Source organism: Accipiter gentilis, chromosome 9 (genome assembly GCF_929443795.1).
Source record: "Accipiter gentilis chromosome 9, bAccGen1.1, whole genome shotgun sequence".
NCBI classification, from domain to species: Eukaryota; Metazoa; Chordata; class Aves; order Accipitriformes; family Accipitridae; genus Astur; species Astur gentilis.
In genome coordinates this window covers 12,680,592-12,703,114 of record NC_064888.1, presented here as the reverse complement: position 1 = coordinate 12,703,114, position 22,523 = coordinate 12,680,592, and the positions used below count along the sequence as shown (strand labels likewise).

The 22,523-nt window shown below is 40.6% G+C and overlaps 1 protein-coding gene across 3 annotated transcripts in view; it reads right to left on the bottom strand.

Annotated features, from left to right (window-relative positions):
- Positions 1–18,337, bottom strand: part of OGDHL (oxoglutarate dehydrogenase L) — a 58,343-nt gene extending 40,006 nt beyond the window's left edge. Inside the window, exons 1-4 of one of the 3 annotated variants that reach the window (XM_049809683.1) lie at positions 18,317–18,337; positions 13,231–13,465; positions 6,760–6,939; positions 2,967–3,069 (exon numbers count right to left, since the gene is read on the bottom strand). In XM_049809683.1, the coding sequence (XP_049665640.1) occupies positions 2,967–3,069; positions 6,760–6,939; positions 13,231–13,437 (490 nt within the window). In that variant the 5' untranslated portion in view covers positions 13,438–13,465; positions 18,317–18,337. The other 2 variants (XM_049809681.1, XM_049809682.1) reach the window with 2 other exon arrangements.
- Between the last annotated feature and the right edge of the window lie 4,186 nt (positions 18,338–22,523).

Here is a 22,523-nt window from a genome sequence, read left to right as displayed (position 1 = left end):
AAAAAGAAATGTTTTAATTAAATAGTTATTGTTTGATTCGAAGTACCAAACCATTCTTTCTTAAATGCTCAGACAGAACAACTGAAATTAAAATTAACCAAACCTTTTTATATTTTACCATATTAGCAAATATGCCATCAAATCTCCATGTTAGATCTTGCACTTCACTGTTTAGTAAAATAACTAAGTGTAATGATTGGGATTTCTTCCTTGCTTTGCCATGAACAGCAAACACAAAAAGAACCACTTTTCACAGACAGAACCAGTTGGTTGGAAGCATACTAGATTAATTTATACAACATCAACAGACTAAGAGAAAATACAGAACGTGTTCAACGTAACACTGTGCAAACACTCTAGTAGAAATTCCAAGGTATCTCTATTCACTCTCTCTCTTATAGGGAAGTTAGTTTGAAATAGCCATGTAATTACCCGTACAGCTCTATTTCCCAATCAGCGACCCCTTATAAAACACTTTCACACCCCAGCCCTCCCACTCCTCCACCAGCTAAAACAAGGGCTTGTTTAAGCATATCATCCCACCTTGATTTAGATATATCTAAACTTGTTCTGACTGAGAATATGGTTTAAGAAAATATTTCATTATTATGCAGTTTCAAAAGCCAAAATACACAACAGACAAGACTGAAAGACTGGAATCAATGCAAGTTAAAGTCTTTGCATGATAAAGTTTAATCTAGAACTGTTAAACAAAGAAAGGAAAGATAGTTTCTTACAAGTGTAAGAAGCAAATGTATAAAACTTATATTACATATTACATACAGTTATATAAACATATATACATAAAAATTACATGTGTGTGTGCACATGCAAAAATATTTTCAAGCCCAAAAATGGCTTCTCTATTTTTAATTTCAAACTCTTTATCTTCATTCCAGATAAGCTGCAGGCATCCACTTTAACACTGATACAACAGCCTGCACATAACTGTTAAATCAATACAGAATAGTGGTCCGTATGCCCTGTTAAATGAATTTTCTGAAGATGAGAGCGAAGAAGCAATTTGGAAAGGAAATAATAACAGAACTTAGTATTTAGAGTTGCAGTTAGGCCATAGGACTACTTTGCCACCACTTTTACGCTACAGCACTGTCAGTAATAACACATTTTGTGGTTTAAAAAGAATATATTTTAAAATATTCATTTTGGTTTTAATAATAATTTTAATAATATATTAAATGTCAAATCTGGAGTGACCAAAAAAAGTGTTTTTTCCCCTGACTTTCTCTCAGACTTCACAGGCTCTTCATGTTCTGTCATGCAAAAACCAGAACACGTACAGGAGTGATTTGGGCATACACAGAACATCTGTGCTTTGTACTGCAGCACTGCATATTTACTGAAGCATCACCTCATGTTTAAAGAGATACAACCTTATTGAACTTCAATCATGCAGTAGGTACACCTGTAACTAGCTGTATTTCTAGAAGCAACTCCCAGAAGAAACTTCCTACCAGAAGACTTCCTACCAGAAGACTTCTCAGAAAAGAAACCAGAAGATGGGACAAAGAAAATGCACAGAAAAATCAAACACTAAAATACCTTCTGTACCACCAGAGACCTTTCATAAGTTTCCTGCCTGGAACATTCAAGGACAGGCAACATTTGAGATCCTTCTCTTTTGCTGCGCCAAGACAAAGTTAGAAATGTTGTTTTCCCTCACAAACTATCACATCAGTTGCACCCTCAGACACAATCCCCCATCTCATTCAGAGCTCTAGCATATTTTTCCTATGCTCATGAGGGCTTCAGTATGATGCCTTCTGACTAGTCATGACACTCTGTACTTTAAAGAAATTTGGGCTGACATGCTAGCAATCACCCATGCTCCGAACAAATTATATTTACTCAGTAAATGTCTAATGTATTTTCTTGTAGGTACTTTCCTTTAATTAAAGCTGACAAACTTCAAAGAGAACACCTGATTCAGTGTAAGCACCTCTCTATTTACCATCTTAAGCAGTCCACTGCCTTTATATGATCAAGGGTCAGAACTGCTTCTTTCCCTACCACTGCTTCTTTCCCTACCACCAGAAAAAGAAAACACAGCAGCGAAGAGACAGGAGATGTACTTAGAGTAAAATTAAGTAGAATGTGTTTTATCTCCTACATGCACTATGTTTTATGTCTGGTGCAAAAAGCTTCCTTACATACCAAAGAAAAATTGATTCAGTGTCTTTACCAAGTAGAAAACCACCTTTTAAACATTCCAGGTAGACTGAAGAACAAAGAAAAATCAATCAGATGGTTTTTTATTCAAGCAGAGAGGAGCAAAGAAATTGATCAGTGCAATTTCTCAAAGACATGCCCTCTTTGCAACCAGAACAACCTTTGCAAAAGCAAACCCCTAGTGTACTACACTCCTGCAGCAGTAAACCAAAATAATCACCATTGGATTATATACACAAGTCAAGAATTCTACACTTTGAAGTTATCAGAAGAAAACATGGAAAGAGACTTCTTCAAGTTACACAGAAGGAATAAGTATCAGAGGCTAGAATCCAAATTTGGTATGAAATTTACCCTAAGTTCCTCTATCCAGCATCTTGTTTATTACTTGTTTTTCCTACCGACTAGCCTTCAGATGTCCCCAGTCAAAACAAGTATCAAGCATAATGCTATAAAAGTAATTTAGATTACCAGAATCTTGGCCTAACGTATTGATCAGTATTAATTTCTCATGTGGTTCAAAACCATGAGATTTGACGGCTTTATAAAGTGTTTATAATCATCATTCATCAGCAGGTGAATTCACAGAAATCTCAGAGTAGAAATTCTAGCAGTAGTCCTGAAATTTCAGCCTCCTGACAGATGCTCAGAGAAACTATTTCATGATACCAGCAAGCAGAAAAGGTTCCCTGAAATGTCTTATTAAATCACCTCAGCCCAATGAGTCAAAAGAGGCAAATGACCTTTGCAAATAACAAGGCATACAGTGTACGCACCAAGTTTATCGATTGTAGTGATTAAGTCAGATGGAACAAACGAATCCAAGTCTGCATCCAGAATTCCAAGGGGATCCAGCTGAGCCACATGATGGCCACGGATCTGAAAATGGAGGAAAGTGAGAGAAAAATGAAATCACACTAACGAAACTCAGACGAAGGGAAAAAGTCACTGATATCTCTCCATAGCATGTATATCAGCTGTGAAGTCCAATAAGCAAATAGCACTAATGTCATGAAAGGGTCATATTTCCCAAGTTTTCCCATAAGAAGTTTTCCCATAAGAACAGGAAATAAGCATTATACCTCTGGATATGTATACCAGCTCTATTAAAAACTGCTGAATACACATTAGAACATAACCTTTATTTTGGCTGACATATAATTTAAACTAAGAAATTCTAAGTAAAGTCTAAGTAAAGAAAACTACTAAAGATCGTACTCTAAATCTCTGGGGAAAATCAAAAACAGTGACTAGTCTATAGATACTACCATTTGGCAATTCAGTCATTTTGTATTTTTGCTTGAATCCCCCTTTCTGCAGCTGCAGAATACTAAAATACAGCATTGCTGACCTAAAACATAGATTGGTGCTGAAGACACTTATACTGGAAGTGAAGGCATTACTCTTCATGAGCTCTGTTCCACATCAGATAGCATCAGATAGCATTTATTTTAATTCATAAAATTTCAGGAATTTCATCTATGATAAAATTGACATTCAAAACACCAAAGAACACAAATTCAACAGGGAATTTAGCCAGCTTTCAGTTATCAATATGACTGGTGTTAATGCATGCCACAAGGTGCTATAAACTAATGCCTTATATTAACGTATAACATTGCTACAGAAGAAATAACTAATTGATTCAATAAAGCCACACATAAAACCCAATTTTTCGGGTATGACTCTTGTGCATGATTCTCATATACCAAATTAGCTCATTAAAAGCTTTTTATAGATTAATATATGAATATTTTCTCCTTAATATTTTTCTTTTTAAGGACAAATTCAGATCACTTGGGTAGAATTGCATTCACACTACTAGTATTCTAATTGTCTCTGGAAAAAAAAACCTTAATAAACTGCAATATTAATAATGAATTACATCACACAGTAATAGAGTGTGATTAAAGTGTGGTTCATCAAGAAGGGACTTGTAAAAATACTATTCAAATGTTCTATATTTGCAGGAGAGTTCATAACAAAATGCTTTCTACTCATACGCAAACAGAAATATGGCATCTTTTTTGGAACCACCTGCCCTGTAAATTCAGCCTGGCCTCTGAGATTCTTTGCATCTCATGAATCACCAGTAATAAAAGTCTGACAGGCCAAATGATGCCCACAGCAACATCTGTGCCACCTCATTGTTTACAGAGGCACAAAGTCTATCTGACTGGAACTAAGCAAACAATTCTGTCTCAAGCATCATCAACAGGAAAGAATTCACCTCCCTAAGCTACATCTGCTCTGCAGTATTAGTAGGTAGAGGAAGAGGATTAGCAAAAACACCAAAACCCAGAAGAGCAAATAAGTAAAGCGCTGTGCTATATTTCACTCCAGGAGCAGTTTGGTCTTTTATTTAAAGACAGTATTTTCCTCAATATCAAGTTATTTTTTAATAACTTCCACTTCTTTCACTGGATACAGAAGATAGTAACAACATCAGAGATCAACCTTGTGAAAATACATGCATGGAAAATTTTCATCAATTGCCATGAATTTGACTAAATGCAAGTATGGACTACCTGAAACTAGACTTGAAAATCATGTTTCCTAGACAGAGGTGAAAAAAAAATGAAAATCTACATTATAAATTAATTTCTTGAGTCTTCTTTTATCTAGACTCATTTTTGCTAAGCACATGCATTTCACCGGAAATCCTTGTTTCAGGGCATCCAGTGCTCTGCATTAGAAAAAGCAATAGATTAACTGCCTTTTCAGAAGACCAGCTCAACAACCACAGAGCAGTTTACCACAAAAACCATAAAATACTGACAGGTTTGAGAAATGAAAATTCTGGTATCCTTCTCCATTTCATTTCATTATCAGGCAAAGGAAGGTCACAAATTGATTGTATCCCTTCAACACTGAATTTAGAGGATATTAAATACCTTTTAAAAACAGACAGTTGCCTTAGGTAATCCTCTTTTGTTTGTCACAGACACATTGGTGCCTGCCATTTAAACAGATGTTTCTGTTCCATCACTTGAGTTGGACAGCACACTCTTTCAAGTACAGGAAACAAAATGGCAATCCCTGAACTATTTTCAAGTAAATGGTGTCAAAGCAGCCTAACATTCTCCAATTTTCTCTAATTCTTCGACAAATTTTTACTGCAAGCAAAAGTGAGTGGGCTGAAGCGGTTGTTTTGAACATAGCTATTTCTGAGCAAATTTTATATATTCTTTATATTCACAAACCTTTCTACTCTTTTACAACACCTCTCCAACGGCTGGAATAACATGGTTCATACCTGAATCAATGGTGACAATGCGATGTGCACATAAACAAAAGTTTTTAAAAAAAGTTCTATTCCTCTGATGATAGCAAACAGGAGTTAAAATTCTTAGTGCAGGGCAGAACAGATCTGCTCAAGTCAAACTGTAACAAACTTCTTGGGAAGTTACATACTTATTTAAAAAAAAAAAAACAACAACATTTTAAAAATCAAACTGGAATATTTTGCTCAACACAGATCTACATGTTTAGAGGGGTTTTTTTGTTTCACACCGTTTTTAAGCCTTTTATTGAAACTAAGATACTAAACACATGTCTAAATAAAAATGTTTAAACTTCTTTTACATTTAGAAAACATCTAACCAAACCCACTGTGCTATTTCCAAAATCCTTCTTCTTTTAAAGGAAAAAAGGAAATTAGACTTAATTTCTTAATTTAATAAAAGGGTTAAAAAAATCTGAGTGTGAAACAAAGTCAGCTTTGATGAACAGCTCTCTAAGAGAAATTCATCAATGCTGACCCAAACTCAATACCATCAGCCTCCCAGAATTCAGCTTCTGGCTAATTCATTATTTCTCCTTTGCCTTTGTACCTATATTCCTGCTCAAATCAGGAATCTCAAAATTCACACTAGACGTACGAGAAGGCAAGCACATTTCCTCCTTTCTTAAAGAAAGGTAGTAATATTTAGAACTGAAATACAAACTCTTCCAGAGGTGAAGACAGACTCGGATCATGGAAAAGTTTGCTGTTGAAGAGAGAAAATAGTTCTTACTTCACCGCACACATCAGGAGACTCATTAGTACTAGTATATCCAGGACAATCCCCTTCATATGAAGCAAAACTATTTGAGATAACTTAGTGTTCCAATTTGGTCAAGTAACTTACTGAATCAGAGGCACACATACACACACAAAAAAAATCTTAATACAGTCAAGTGAGCCAAAAGAATAGTAAAGGGTAAGCTTTGACATGTTTGGCTCCTGCTCCTGGTAAATGGGGAAAAAACCAATAGATTCATATTCCCTTTCACAAACTACTATCTCCATAAAGAGCTTCCAGGTTAAGTCAGATGCCCAGCACCAGGGCTGTGGGCAATCTGAATCCTGAGTTTGCTAAGCCAGAGGAGCATCCCAGTCTTAATCCAGGACCTCAGTGTTCAGACACCGTGCAGGGAAGAAAAGAACGTCTAGTTCAAGACACTTTGGATCAGGAGCAAGACAACAGACAAGAGTTAAGACCAGAAGACAAACAAGAACATAAAAAGGATGAAAAAGGTTGTTTGCAAAAGAGAGGCCCTCCCACACCTACCCCAAAGTACACTTACTTGGTATGCTCTAATCAAAGACTGCACAGCAAGGTGATCTTCAACAAGCTTTTCAGCTTTACCCGGTGTCTGGGCCAGGCCATGGCTCTGAAGAAACGATGCCTTTCTTTCCAGCTGATCTGGTAGATGGGGATCATATGCTTGGCCAGCATTAGCATTTTGGAAAAACACATCCCAGGACTGGACATGTGTACAGAGAAGGAAAGAAGAAGGAAAATTTATTACCTCAAACAAAAGCCTCAACCAAAAGCAGCTCCTTCAAGCTGCAAATGGTACCTCACTACATTACAGTATGAAGTACCACTAACATTCAGCAAAAAGGGAGCACTGATAAGTTCACGTCTTGGTAGCAACCGTGCGTTTCATTTACACAGAGCCTTTTTCATCCAATTTCTTACACTGAGCTTGTTCAGTGGAAAACTCGACAGCACATATGAGTGCAAAGCATCTTCGTACATTATTCATTCACACAGCTCTTTTTAACTGTGATGTTTATTCAGGCAACCAGTAATGGGTATGATATTATGCTGCTGGTAAAGCAGTATCAAGCCTATAAAACTGAAAACCTTAATAAATGAAATTAATCCATTCCTTTAATGATACTAAAAGAATTTATGATACTTCAAGACACTCACTGAATATGCCAAATCAGAATCAGTCAGTCCTTAAGGGCCTTTCTTGAAGAAAGTGTTTAAAAGCAATTACAGCTTTTCTGAGTGAGGCTTTTGGTCTAAGATTCTTTCCTCACTAGCTTAGGTTACCTTACTACGAACGGAATTGTGGACCTGGTTTCAGATGCAAGTCATAACTTTAGAAGAGTAAATATTTCAGAAGCTGAATCACAACAAACAGAAGATCCTTTTATTTCCATCTGCACTTTTACACAAGCCACTTCCTCCACGTATGCCCAAATCTTGTTTTCCTGAACTGTTTCCATTCTGATGAGGTGGTCACTGTCCGAGGTTAGAATGGTATTAGATATATGGATGCCAACAGGCAGCAGCAGAATGGGATAAAACATTTGAGATGCTTATACCCAACAAAGAAGAAAGCCTGCACTAGTAGGGGACTAATCAATACTTATGCTTACCTTACAGTTTCCATAAAAGTTAATGAAAGGCATGAAACATCTTCCTCAATTTGGCTAACTTAGGAAAAAAAGGAAGCTATTTCAAAACTTTAAAATCTTTGTGACTGGAACAGAAGAACTGTAAAAGCTAAATTTCATTTTGTACGGTGCATGTTATTTACCCTGGCTGTGAGCTTGGAACTAACGCATTTCAAGGAACCAGTGCCAGAAAAGACAAAAAGTAGCCCAAAGATTTGATTTTTTAAAAGAATGTTACTTATATATTAATTACAGAATACACAAAAGAATCAAAATAATGTAATATTAACACTGCATGACAGAAAAAATATTTCTAAAATTCTGTTTTCATTAACAAAAAGTCTTCATATTGAAATTTCTACAAGCTTTAAGGTGTTAAGAAACACTATGAGAGGGGCAGCATACAAGAGCTAAACATGACCCAACGTTCCAAGTTCAAGTTATGGAACTGGGGGGACTCACTGGACCTGTGAGCCGGAATCTCATCATTAGCATGAAGCCACTGCCCAAGAAACATTGCTTTAATGCACCCCTCTTACTTCTTTATTAATACAAAGCTGCATTAATACAAATATGATAAACTTACTTGATTTATCACCCTGCTCTGACACAGCCTTGATCTAAACATAGCCTAACTTTTGTATGCCATGACAAATTCAGGCAGACAGATCATGCTTAGTGGTCACTTCCAGACACACTGATGAAGAATTCATTCCTCCTCCCTTCTCTCATTTATGCCCATTTGCTATATTCTTCTTACCTTGACACATTGCTAGCCGCACTGAGATTGTAAGTCTGAATTTACACAGCATCCTATAAATGGTCTACAAGAGTCCATTAGTGTAACTGCATTTCCTCTGATATATCTCGATACACCTTCTTACTCTGTATTGTTATTACACGGCTATACAGCACCTAGTTTGAGAGTTTGCAGTTCCCAGACAGTGAAAAACAGATACAATCCCTTCGTTTTACAACTAAGGCTACTTAGACTGGAGGAATTACTTTGGCAATACACAGTTATTAACTTCATTAAATTAGGAAATTCCAAACACACATTTGGATCCATGACAAATCTGACATTTGGTATTCATTCAAAGTTTTAATAAAGTATATGCTTTGCTTATGTTAAGGTTCCTTCCCCACTTTTTCCAAAACCATGATACACATACAATGATGATAATAAAGTAACCATTCCTTTGTTGAGTCAAAAGCTTTTCATTTAGATGTAAAAGTTATTACAGGACAGTCCCACAAACGACTGAATATGTTTTTAGACAAGTGCTCTGCTGAGACAGTATCTAACAAAATCCAAATAGACTTGCCCAACAAGCTACCTGTTTAAGCAGAATAAGCATAGGACCCTTTCTTCATGTAAACTCACAAATACAAAGAAATACCTTCAAAATGTTTACATCTGAAGATGCAGCCAGCTGGGACAGAAGGAATCCACACTGTTTTTTTCCTATAGCATTTCTGGACTTATTGATTTGTTGGGCAAGCTTGACATTTAATCAGAGGGGAGGGAAAATACATCATTTGGCTACAGAAAATTAGTTTTTTCTAGATACACATCCATCAAAGCCTTTACAGATTTCTATAGCATCTTTCAAGATTGATACCAGATTATAGTCTTCAAGTCCTGTGTATCAATGTCAGTCTTTGGCAACAGCATTTGCCATGTGACTGAACAGACAGAAGACCAGCTTGGTCTCACAGCAGACCTGCAGGTTCTCACCTAAATTAGTAAAGTTCTTTAAGAAAATGGTAGAGGAGAATTATAATAGAAAAACACATCCATAAAAAACAAATTATTATAGTGATACATGTGATACATGATACATTCCATTTTTTTTTCCTGTCAGCAAATCTATATTGTAGTTAACCATTATTTTCTCAAGTAATATAACACACTTCAAGTGATTCAGTGGCAATACTCTACTCTCATATAATAAACACTGTTGCACTTAGAATAACAAGTAACATATTTGTTATCTTGATGGTTTGGGGATTTTTTCTAGTGACATCACAATATTTATCAACTGCAGTAAGGACAGTAAAGCCTTAGAAGACACACACTGAGCATCACTACATCATTAAAAAAAAAAAAAAAAAGAGAGAGGAAAAAAAAAAGATAAAATCAAAACAAAACAAAACCCCCACACTTTTCCCAACTACATAAAACAAGGAAGTGATTACACACTCACGGTAGAGCAGCTGCGTACAGGATAACATGGCAGGCATTATGTACTCAATATCCAACCATGCCGTTTTGTAATTAATCTTGTGATAGTAATAACTGAGCCTTGTCAAGCTTCTCTCTTATGATCTATGGCCCTGACACCGCACTTCAAGGAGAAATAATGATGCCTTTTTCAGAACCCACGTCATTTTATTCTGATTGTTGTTTTGGCTACACGAAGGATAGGAAATTCAAAAGTTAGAGGAAAAGCAGGAAATCATCAGGAATGGATTTGCACAAAGAATAAAAGCTCCTATGGATATAAATACATATTCCTTGATATATAACCATGGTATACATAGAAAGGAGAGGTTCTCAGAAAAACACTAGTAACACTGAATATGCTCATTGGAATGTGACAGCCATATTTCAAACAGTTTTAAATAAGCATACATGGGAAGACACGTCCAGTCAAGTCTTCTAAGATGGAAATAATTTGATTAATTGGAGTTTCTAAGTAAGAGTGAATAGAGTATAATTTTTAAAGCCCAGGAAAAATAAAGATTTTTTTTTATCTCATCAACCAGAGGGAGGCACATCCCCTCTGAAAAAGAGATATCCAAGAAGAAGAATCATGAGGAAAAATAGGAAATAAAGATGAATAAAGGAAAGAGAATGTAATGTCTAAATGCCTATCACAAATTGGCTCTCTAAGCCATGCTGGACATACTGATAATGAAATATGAGTGGCCTGCAGAGACAGTCAAATTATTAACAATACCATAACCAACACCACATAAGTCATTGGTATCTCTTGACATTATTTTGCAACACTGCCACCACTTTCCATAGTGCAATGACAAATTCACAACTCGCCTACAGTCACAACTATGGCATGAATTTTTCTGTATTTTTAAGAAAACAGGGCAAGTTCAACTAGCAACATTTTTAACCTGTTTTATTAAAGCCCAAATTGAACAATTTCTGTCAACAAAAATCTTGGGTAGACATTTATAGCTTTCAGCTGATGAAATTAGATGGTTTTCAAGAAACCCAAGAATTAATTTTGTTGATGAAACCAAGTAAAATTAATCAGCATCATTCTCCTCCCCGCCTTTTTTCTAGGCTGTGAAAAACCTAATTATTTAGGCAAGAATAGCTGTAAAGTAATCCGTGATGTCCATCAATCATATTCTTTCAAGCCTCATAAACCAGGCACACAGTGAACTTACTTCAGTTCATTCCTGTTGTAAGTCTATTACACACAGTTAACCTGGAAAAGAATTCACACACTCTTAACATGCATCTTGAATCACCTGGGATCCACTCCCGAGACCACACCCTACTCCACCAGTACATTTATACTCCCTCTGTCAATTCACTTCTGCTAATTTCTCGGTTGCTGTTCAACCTACGAACCGCATCACCTCGCCCAACTGTGCCTGAACTGCCAGACGAATTGGATGGTCCTTTTTAGCATTTCCGCCTAAGTATCAGCCACACAAGAAGCAGGTCTAGGTCGAGCAGAAGCCTTTGCTCTTTGCTAGGGCGGTCGCGCCGGGCCGGTTTCCCGCCCCCGCGGAGGACGGGGAGGACCGCGGGCAGCCCGGCCGTTCAGCACCCTGGCCAGCTCCGGCGGCCGGCCCGCCTCCTGCCTACCGCTGACTTCACCGCCCAACACCTGCCTTAATGTACTGGGGGTTACGCCCCGTTCGAAGTCTGCGAGGCGCCACAGCAGCGAAATCCACCCGGCTGTAAAGGGTCTGAACGAGAAACTTCGTTCTCCTTAGAGGAAAGAAGGTTGCCGCCAGCCGTCGTAAACTCAAATGAAACAAGTGAAAACAAGATGTCACCAGACGCACTCCTAAAACGTGAGTTCATCCCTTCACTGTCCTCAAAATAAAGGGTTAACGTCGATCTATAGCACCAACACATCACGAGGGCTTCTCAGACATTAACTCAATGCATCCACACAAGGTGCTACCCTGCTCTACCTTGGCTGGAAGTTGAGCTGGCAGTTGCATGACGAGGAATCAAAGACAGATGGGATGAGAGAAGCAGCCACCCCTGGAGAAGGTCTCTTCCGTTCCAAGTTCAGGTGTAACACAAAAGACCTAGGATCCGTCTGCCATGTGAAAAACACTCAGTCTTCAGAGTTGTCACTGCATATGTCACCTTCCAACAAGACTAAATTCATACACAACATCCAAAAAAACAGCTACAAAACTGCTTTTTTGGTCTTCCCCCCCTTTTTTTATTTCCCTCAACATGCATCACTTCCTCAGACTCTAGATAGACTGTCGGACTTAGAGCAACAACTTCTAAGTGACATTTTGATATAAGTGCCTCAAGAATAAGGGAACACACAACCAATCTGGTAAACATTTTGGGCACAATTCACATTACTTCTCTAGAAAATTACTTGTCTGTCTTCAAATTTATCAGACTTCTCGTCAGCTTCTTAAGTTACTATACATGTATCACCATAAGAGAGCTTTCCTTGTCAGCAGAAAGCTTGTTAAAAAATAAGTCTATACAAAAAAATATGTATTTTGTCCACAAGAAGGGATTTGGGCAATAGATTTAAAGTAAAAAAAGCAAACAAATATGTGTCACCTGGAGAGAGACAGAGAGACAGAACAAAATACTTTTCAAGATACTTTAAAAGGCTTTTCTGACAATTTCAGATTCAGTTTTAAGGTTACAACTTCCATGGCTACCTAAAGGGAACTGAACATTCATCTTCTTCAGACAGTTTAAAAATACCAATGTCAACACATACTAGTTAAATATAACATATACTCTGATACAACTTTATTACAATAAACCAAAAAAAAAGTATTTTATTTCTTGGGTCTTCTTCCAGACGTAACTAATTACTTAACAGACTGCTTGAACAGGATTTCCATGGAGGAAGGCTGAAAGTTTCTGAGCAGCTTACTATTTCTGATCTGGACTTCTCATTCTTTCCGCTCAGCTCACCAGGCCTGTGGCTCCTCTGTACTTTTTTAGCTGCAATATCACACCTTACAACAATCAATATGTGGGAAATCAGTTTCACATTTTTCATTTCATACAAGACCTCTTTCTGGACTTTTTATAAAACAAGTTAAAAAAGAAAAAAAAAATCAATTCGACTCTCAGCCTAGTATTATCACTTACAGTCAAGTTTTAGACTTACCTTATGTACGCTTTTAGGGTTTTCAAGCCATGCATAATACATTTCCTCCACATAATTTGAATTACTCGCACTCAGGAATGGTTCTGAGGTTCCTGATGAAACATACCGTTGGCCATGTAAAAATACCCTTCTGGCTATATCTTGCTTTTCCAGAAGTTTAATGCCATGCCACTTCAGCGTAGCCACGAACAGCTTCAGATGGCTCATGTTTGTTTGTTAGACAGAAGATCCAAGTCTGTTAATAAGACAAAACCAAACCTAATCAGAAAAAAGACCCAATGAATTGCAAATGCATTTCAGCCTCACAGTGAAAACTAAGGTTTATTGCTAGAGTGCTCTTCAACAAAGCTCAGGCCTAGACATGAAGTCCTCTTCAGGAGAGAGGCCACTCCATGACTGATTTTAGAGCAGCACTTACAGCAGTGGAAGTGTTTGCTGATGGCCAGCCCCACATCAATCGGCACACCTCACAGCTTCTGTAACTGGTAACATGATCCTGGTTTCTGAAGCTATCGTGATACCACTTGTACCGCATGCCCCCTGAGCCCCAGTTCCTTGGGAACAAATGAGTCTACTAATCACTGACTTCTCTGGACCTCTTGGCAACTACCCTTTTACCAAGCCAAGCTGGGGTAGGTTCAATGAACAGCGTCAACCACAAACGCAGTGGTTGAAAAAAAGCCTTCTACCTCACATTTATGCCATGAATAATGCAGCTGACAAAATAATTAAAAGCATTAGTTAAGTGTTCATATTGACATTAGCCTTCAAACAGTATTACACCAAGAAAAGGCTCAGTTTAATTTGCTTTCCTAACTAGCAACATTGATCTTGTCCTTCCAATGACCCCTTATGAGTTTTTTAACAAGGAGAGCAGACTCCCTGTAATTCCGAACACAGTGAGAAAAACAGTAAGGGTTGAATCTTGGGAATGCTGAACACCATCAGCTCCCATGCTAGCAAAGGGAATCAGAGCTCACCTTCAGAATAAAAAGAACAAAAGTAGCTTACAAGTAGACCAAAAATAGTATAATCTTAATGCTGAAGTTGCTAAAATTGCAAAGGAATAGCAATAATGTAAAAAGAAATGATTTTGTTTTCACTACAGAAGTATTTGGAAAGCTACAAGAACATAAAGGGTTGGATACTAATTAAAAGGAAGAAAAATTCAGATTTAACTCTGAGGTGTCTGTCATTTGTTTTGTTGTCCATCTAGAGAAATCATTTATTTAGTCAGAAGGTAAAATCCAAGGTTTTTTGTTGTTTAGTGTGACTAGTTGAACAATTGCTAAAAACACATGTACTGAGCTGCCAAATGAACTTTAAAGTGTTTTAAAAAAAGACACTGTCTTTTTGAGTCATAGATCAAATTTTATGTTACCTACTACATGTAAAGATTATTTTATCTCTAATTCAAGAAGTAATAGATACCCTAAAAATTCTGTATAAACATTTTCTGAATATAAATTCCATTAAATTATTTTCTCACTGTTTTTCCTCTTCCCCCTCTCCCTCCAAAAAAGGAAATACATGGTTATAAAATTCCTAAATCTGTAAGAAATAGGAAGAGCTATATTTTTCATCATCCAATTTGAAAATGAATACTGGTCTTAAAAGAAGAAAAAAAAAAAAAAAGAAAAAAAAAGGCTCCTACTGAATAAAATAGTATTACTGCATGCTCTTCCCTGGCATCACATTTTTAACATGAGATTTTTAACTCAACGTCTATTTTGAAAGCTGCTGACTGCATCAGTTTCCTAGTCGCTGACTTTAACTGTATCATCCCAGCAGTGAACTCTCCTACTTTATCACACCAAACTCCCTTGTCTCCTCTTTCAAGACTTCTGCAGCCTTTTCATTCTCATCCACTAGCAGATCTGACACCCAGCTCATAATACCAGCTGCCATCATCCACTTACTGAATTTTCCAAACAAGCACTTGTTCACATTCTCCATGGTGCCCAGATACACGGAGAGTATTCTCCCAAGGCAGCATCACCAAAACTAGTATATAAGGCTCCTTTAAACCTACAAAACCTCTTCTCTCCCCACTTGGCATTTTAAGCAAATTAGCAGTGGTTAGGCTACTAGTGTGCTGAATCCCCTATACATTAGCATTATTTCCTACCTACCTATATTCACTTGTCGTTTCCCATTTCACAGATTCAAAGCTTATTACAACACTGACTTCCTCCTGTGTCAATGCCCTGTCTATGATTAGGGCTCCTAGGCAACTGTAGGAACATAAATACTATCAGCACCATTTTGAAAGCAGATTAAGTCCTGCAAAAGCTCAGAGCAACTGGGACAACACTGACAAGTTAGGATATTGTCTACATACATAATCTTCTTTAAGATGTAACGACACTAAAAACATTATGTATGCATCATGTAATTTTGCAAAACTTGGTAAGATTTCAACATGTTAGAACAGTAAGAACTGAGAGGTCACCATGGCACTTAGGACTTTATGCCTGTGCCCATTCTGATAAGGTGGAATAATAATTTCTATCTCATTCCCTGCAAATCCCACCCTCTACTACCAAACTTCCACACACATACTTGAGGGGCAGACACTCATTCCTCAAAGGTAACCTACCCTCATTTGAAGTGATTTGCAAAGAGCTGGGAGAGAAGGGAATGAGAGGAACATTCTTCTCAGTTTATCATACTACAGTGGCAAGCTTCTTAAGTACAGGTAATTTCATATTCTTTCTTCCTAATATGTCTGCCTGGAGAACATGTAGATCTTTTTTCTAGGAGTCAGCAAAGAACACATAGCAAAATAACAACATTTGTCAGGGAGATTTGAAAATGGCTGGAAATGACATAACATGTAATAGAAACAAAGAGCTTATAAGTGGTACCAGTCACTTCCCTCCACTTCCACTTAAATTTTGAAATGGGATCAGAGCCATACTTCAAGTTGTAACTACTGAATATGCAATCTATAGGAGCGGATACGGGCTATGTCACTCCTGCGAAGATATAAAGATCATGGGTGAAGAAAACTGTTATCACAGACATTATTCCCATCTCATGAAAAAGCAATGCCTCCCTTTTTATACAGGTATGCAACAAAAATGGACAAAGCCACCAATCATGTAATTCCAGTCAGATTTCAACTACAGATTAATTTCACTCGACAAAACTGACTTCTTCCTAGCTCTTCCTTTCACACACACCGCTCTTCAGCACAGATGTCAGCTGTCAGCAGCTAAATGAATTGGAGACCACCAGCATGATCATAGACCATTCCAGCCCACTCAGCCTTGAGACTGTCAGTCAAAAATCAGCACACAGGACAGCAGGCAGAAATCACAAAAAGTTAGGACTGTTTCACTCCACTAGGTTTCCTAAATCAACCCTGAAATGAAAACAGTGACTGGAAAGGAATCAAGCTGAGCTAAGAGCAACCTAAAAGAAGATATTAATTAAATCTCTACCAGAGGTGAAAAATAAGAAAGAAGCAGTGAACCAAAAGAACAACCTGATATTTAATGCACCAAAGCACCCTTAAAATGGTGGAAGTAAATGAAAGCCCTAAGCAGCTGAAAACTTCTGCAGCTGTCCTGCAGTATGGCATGTGCGTCTCAAGCTACGAGCCAGCTTTCGCCTTGGCGCTTTCACCTCTAGAAGTGACCTAATGGCATGGAAAGCCTTGTGAATTATTCTACCCAGGTTTCTAGAGGGTAATAGACGCATATGAAAAAGAGACAGCAAGACACTTCTGATAGCAAAGTGTTTATCCAGCTTTTTTCAAGATCACTTTAAACAAAAACATGTTGCACAGGCTAGTATCATACGAATCAATATTCTCCTCGTATTGCCAGTACCCTTACTGAGTTTCTTAACTCACACGTGAAGTCCTGCTACCAGTGCTAACAAACGTTCTTTATGCTCTGCAGAAGTTGTCATCAATATGTCTGGCCCTTATTTCACAAAAACACTCCTTCATCTGCTATCATGGTCTTTTCTCCTACATTCCCCATACAACTCGCTCCTAAAGCGCTTCTTAAGATCGGGTAATTCTAATAAAACAAGGCTGACAGTGAAAAAAACGAATAAAGATAATAAAGTGTCTCCAAAAGCCTGCCATGGATAATGGAAACTAGAGAGGCGCAGAATATCCTTATCAAATAAGGCTACTTCAGGAATATATTACCTCCACATGCTAAATGTTTCTTTTCCTCCGTGCACAGGTGTGCCAGACTGTGCAAAGAAGCATAATCCTCCACCCAAAAAGTTGACCTGGAGGACTTACAAGCCCTGCATTCACCACAAGGCGTGCACGGCAAGTCCCGGGCAACGGAGGCATCCCCGTGCAATAACGCTGCCCGATACGCTACTGGCCCCTCAAAAAAACCCGCCTTCAGCGGGTACCAAAGGGATGACACCGCCACAGACTCCTAAGCTACCAAACCGTTGTAAAAGAGCGGGGGGCGGGGAGGGGGATATCTGGAAGGGCTCGGGTTTGTTCTTCTGGCCCTGCTCGTAACACAAGGACACGTCCTTCCGCGGCCACCCGGCAAAGCCTTGCCACGCCAGCGTCCTGGTCACCTTGGCCGCGAGCAGAGGCCGGAGCCGGCGAGGCTGCCGAGGCGCTCCCGGCTACGACGGGGCTGAGGTACCACCGGAGCCCGGGCCAGGAGCCGCCTTCCCCCCTCACCCCAAGCCGCGCCGCCCCGCCGGTAGGCCGCGCTCCGGGACCCGGCCCGGCCCTGCGGCGCGACCCCTCACAACCGCACGGCGAGCGGCCCCCGCCGCCCCGGGGCCTGCGGGGGGGGGGGGGGGGGGGGCCGGACGGCGACCCCGACCGCCCGGCACGCTCACAGGGGCCGGGCCGGGCCGGGCCGGGCCGGGCCTGGCTCGGCTCCGCCGCGCCGCCCGCACCCGAGCCGAGCCGAGCCGAGCCGGGTCCGGCCTGGCCGCCAGGCCCGCCGCCGCCCCCCGCCCCTCGCCGGCGCTGACAGACCTGCGGGGGCGGGGAGGCTCCGGCCCGTCCGTGGACACGGCAGCGCCGCCACCGCCCGGGGCACAGGGGCCGCGCCGAGGGACCGGCGGGGCGGGGCGGGGGGACCGTTACCTGCGTCACGTGAGGCGCGCGCCGCAAACGGCCGCGGCGCCCGGTGCGCGCGCCGAGGTCACGGCGGGGCGGGGCCGCGGGGCGCTGTCCCCCGCGAACGCTGCCGATAGGCGCGGCCGCCGCTCCCCCGCCAGAGGCGGAGCCCCAGCCCGAGGAGGCCACGCCCCCGCCCCAGGCCACGCCCCCTCAGCCGGCCCTCCGGCCGCGCCGCCATGTCAGGGGCCGGGGCTGGCGGCGAGGTGCGAGGCCGGGGAGCGCCCGGGTGCCCCCAGGAGGCAGGCGGCCGGTCCTGGGAGCCCCCTGGTCGCTCCGGTCACCTCTCCCCGTACACGGTGAAAGCATTTCTGCGCTGGACGCTGCCCCAGCCGGGGTGCGCGGCCCTCTGGTAGGGCCTCCCGCCACGGGGGGCGTCCGTGACAGGAGATGTGCCCGGCGGGGAGGGAAGCGGGAGAGCAGGAGCATCCACCTGCACGACCTGCGGCGGATTGTCCGGGTGGCGGGAGCGGACGGCTTTGCAGCTGCACGGTGTGAGGCGTCGCGGGGCCGTAAGAGATGATCCCGGTCTTGAAGAGCGTGCTACGCCTTCCTCACGTTCGTCTTCAGGCCTGTACAGAGGCCGGCACAAAGAACGTCACCGCGCTTGACGTTCATGGCAGAGGGCAGCGTTAAACTTCGTGTGGACACAGAAGGTCCTTCGGTCATCCCCGCCCAACGGTTTTCATTAAAAACAGAATGTAAGCGTAAACGAAAGCACCGATCGAATGAATAGCTGCGAAGGGAGCAGGGAAGGAAAACGCCTCTAAAGGACGCGTTGCTCGCATACCTCCTGAACGGGAATGACTAGAAGTTCCATAAAGGAGTTAGAAAGTGTTCCAAGGACACTTACGCTTTCTCCCCCAAATTTGTACATTGAAAGTAGTAGACCTTGACAAAATGATTGGAACTACGTTTGAGGCGGTTTTTTGAGTGAGTTATTGTCCCAGGTTATATGGCCCAATATCACATGCAAGACAATACAATTTCAAGTGTTTCTTTGCTGGCAGAATTTTCATTTATGCTTCCAAGTCTTGTTTTCTCCTGGATGTCTTCAAATTACAAATGTCCATCCATTTTCAGTAATAATTCAGAACATGACATATCTGTCATTTGCCTGCGCTTAATCGAGTTACACAGTACATACAACCAAGGTCAATTGTCTGTACAGACACTAAAATTGATATTTCAGGTAAATATTGACACCATCACATAAATACCAATGTCTGATAATTTTCTAGGTAAATAATAAGGTACGAATAATGGGAAAACTGGGTAAATCTTAAAAGGAAGGAGGAGAGAAAGAGAGCTACAATTTGTTCTGTGCTAAGGGTATACTGCAAAAATGACTTTATCAGGGTCAGGTGGGCAGAAATGGAAAGTAAAAACCTTAGGAAGGAACACAACAGGGTTCATCTGGGGCTTTTTCGCCTAACGGCCACACAGATTTTCATGAAGCTTATTGGTTATTACAGTTGTTGATTAAAGTTAATTCCTTCTAGATAAAAAAATCTTAATTCTCACATACATAAATCAAAAGCCTTATTATCATCTCAGCAGTTTTCCTAGCAGCTGTGTGTCTTTGAGGAATTGATAAATACTGCAAAGTGACGGTGCGAATGATTTTGTGTTGAAATTTGTGCGATATAGTGTTTAGTGCAGGGAGAGACTGAGCAGAGAGACGGCACAGGAAGCGCTGCAGGACAGTGTGTCCCGTGGACGGTGCTGCCAGGGAGGGCGACTGCCACGCTGGCTGGGGGACCCCATCACCACTGCAAAATGAAATGCGTGCTGAACCGGTTACTTGCGGCTAGCCAGATGCTGGTTGAGCCTTCTGGCGAGTGGTGAAACATTGTTAGATGCTGCAGCTACTAATTGAGTTTCAACCTTATTATGAGCAGACAGAAGCCATCTTTAGAGCAATCATGTTATGCTGACTGAACATAAATTCAGTTAAAAATTATAGTGAGGACAAGCAGACCTCCCCTCTACTTCAGAGTGAAACCCACATGTCAAATCCGACTTTGAATACCATTGCAGTGACCAGGGTAAATATGCTTGGATACACACTAAGATACTACAGTATGTTTTAAGTGCTTATGTTGTGCACTGAAGCCTTTGCCCCATTTCACAACAATTACGTTCTTTTCCCTTTTTTTTAAATTCTTCACAAAATGGGAATCTGTGTGCTTAAAACAGCAAAATTCTGGTTTATTTTGCTTTGGAGCAACTCCTGAATTCTCCAGTATTTATTGTAACTGGATTTCCCTCCCACCTCTCCTGCTCAGCTTTCGGTGCCTGCCCCACCAGCTCTTGCTGTACTAAGGCATTGCCTTACTGCTGCTGGCTTTCCTTCGTTCGGTGTCACTTTGCCACTGGTCTGTGCCTCCTGGGCTGTACCTTCTTACCACTCATCTGTTTGCTCTACAGTGAGTCCCTGTGATGGACAATCAGCTATTTTCACATGATTCTAGTTTCATTCTTACAATTTCCAATTACAGTTCTCATTTACCTGCTCATTAATATGTCCACCTCTCCCTCGCACCACCCAAAGGGCGATACATACACTGGCTTTGCTTCCTGCTAAACTATCACACTTTGAATCTGGCTGGAATGAAAGTCCATCAGCGGAATGAAAACTTAGAAAAACTGCAATTCATAGCAGACACAGAGCAAAGTTTGCCAGCTTGCTTAGCGTCGTTCTTGTGTCAGCTCTGCACTGAAAAATTGTTATGCATTAGAGAAGTTTTGCACTGGATAAAATGTGTAACACAGCATAGTCACAACAGCACCCCTGAAATGGAAGTCAAATGTGAAATTGTTGTGTTGAAAGACACACTGCCTCACCATGATTTATTTTTATGTTTATCCTTATTTTTTTACTTATTTCTGCCTCTTTTATGTCTTAACTGAGGCATGAGTTAACAAAACTAGAACCAACCTATTTGAACAAACCAAAGCATGTTTTAAGAAAACTAGAACCAAACTGGTTTTGGAAACACACCATGTTGACCACTGAGGGCACAATGGGACCCATCGTTTATTCCACGGTATGGGATTGCATAACTCTCTAATGCCTTGCCTTTGTCTTTGCTTGGTTTTGGTACATCGGTTTTCCTTGCCGGATCAGCAGCTACTCGCAATCAGCGTTGTGGTTCCTGTGGTTAATTGCTTCACACAACTCGCTCTCTAACACAGCATGACTTCTCAGTAGGCTTGTTTCTTCAAAGGGTAATCTCATAGGAGGTGGTCTGGATACAGGATTACTCATAGAAGGACAATCTTATTAATAGCTTCCCCTCCTGAGATAGATACATTTATGTACTTTTGGCAACTCTTCATTCTTACTGGTAAAGTAATTCCAGTAGAGCCAATGTTTACCAGAAGTTCTCTTAAGCCAAGCACAGAAACTCCATTTTACTTTATTTCCCAATATGTTTACTACACATGAAGACTACAAACTAGCATAGGTTCAAATCTAAAATATCATCTCTTTTTAAAGCAAGGCAATTTGGAAATGGTAAAGCATCCTCTCACGTTGAGCCTAACAATAAATGCAGTGAATGTCTTACGGGGCTCTGGTCATTAGGCTTGTCTAATATTTAAATCTGAGACTTAAAAACCTTAGAGCATCTTAGAGCAAATAGCTCCAACAAATGATTCAGTCAGTTTTCAAAGGAGAGGCTTTGGACTTCTTGCTGCTTGTCCTAGGTAGACAGTTCAAATAAGTGCTAAAAAACGTTTTAAATCCTTATAAACAGTAGCAGAGTTACAGCACTCATTTTTCCAGCTGGGATTTGCACCAACTCCTTGTACAATATTTCTCCCCCTTTTCTGCAACCCTCTCAGTTGGAATACTCTGAAATTAATCTGGCAGGCACCCAGATTAACCTCCTCTGCCCAGCATAGGAGCCTTTCCTGGGCAAGGTACATCACTCTGGTTGATTGCAGCTGCTTTGACCGTCCCCCTCAAAAGTGCTCTTGTCACGATTTAACCCCAGCCAGCAACTAAGCACCATGCAGCCACTCACTCACTCCCCCTCCCCCGCAGTGGGACGGGGGAGAAAATCAGAAAAAGTAAAACTCATGGGTTGAGATAAGAACGGTTTAATAGAACAGAAAAGAAGAAACTAATAATGATAATGATAACGCTAATAAAATGACAACAGTAGTA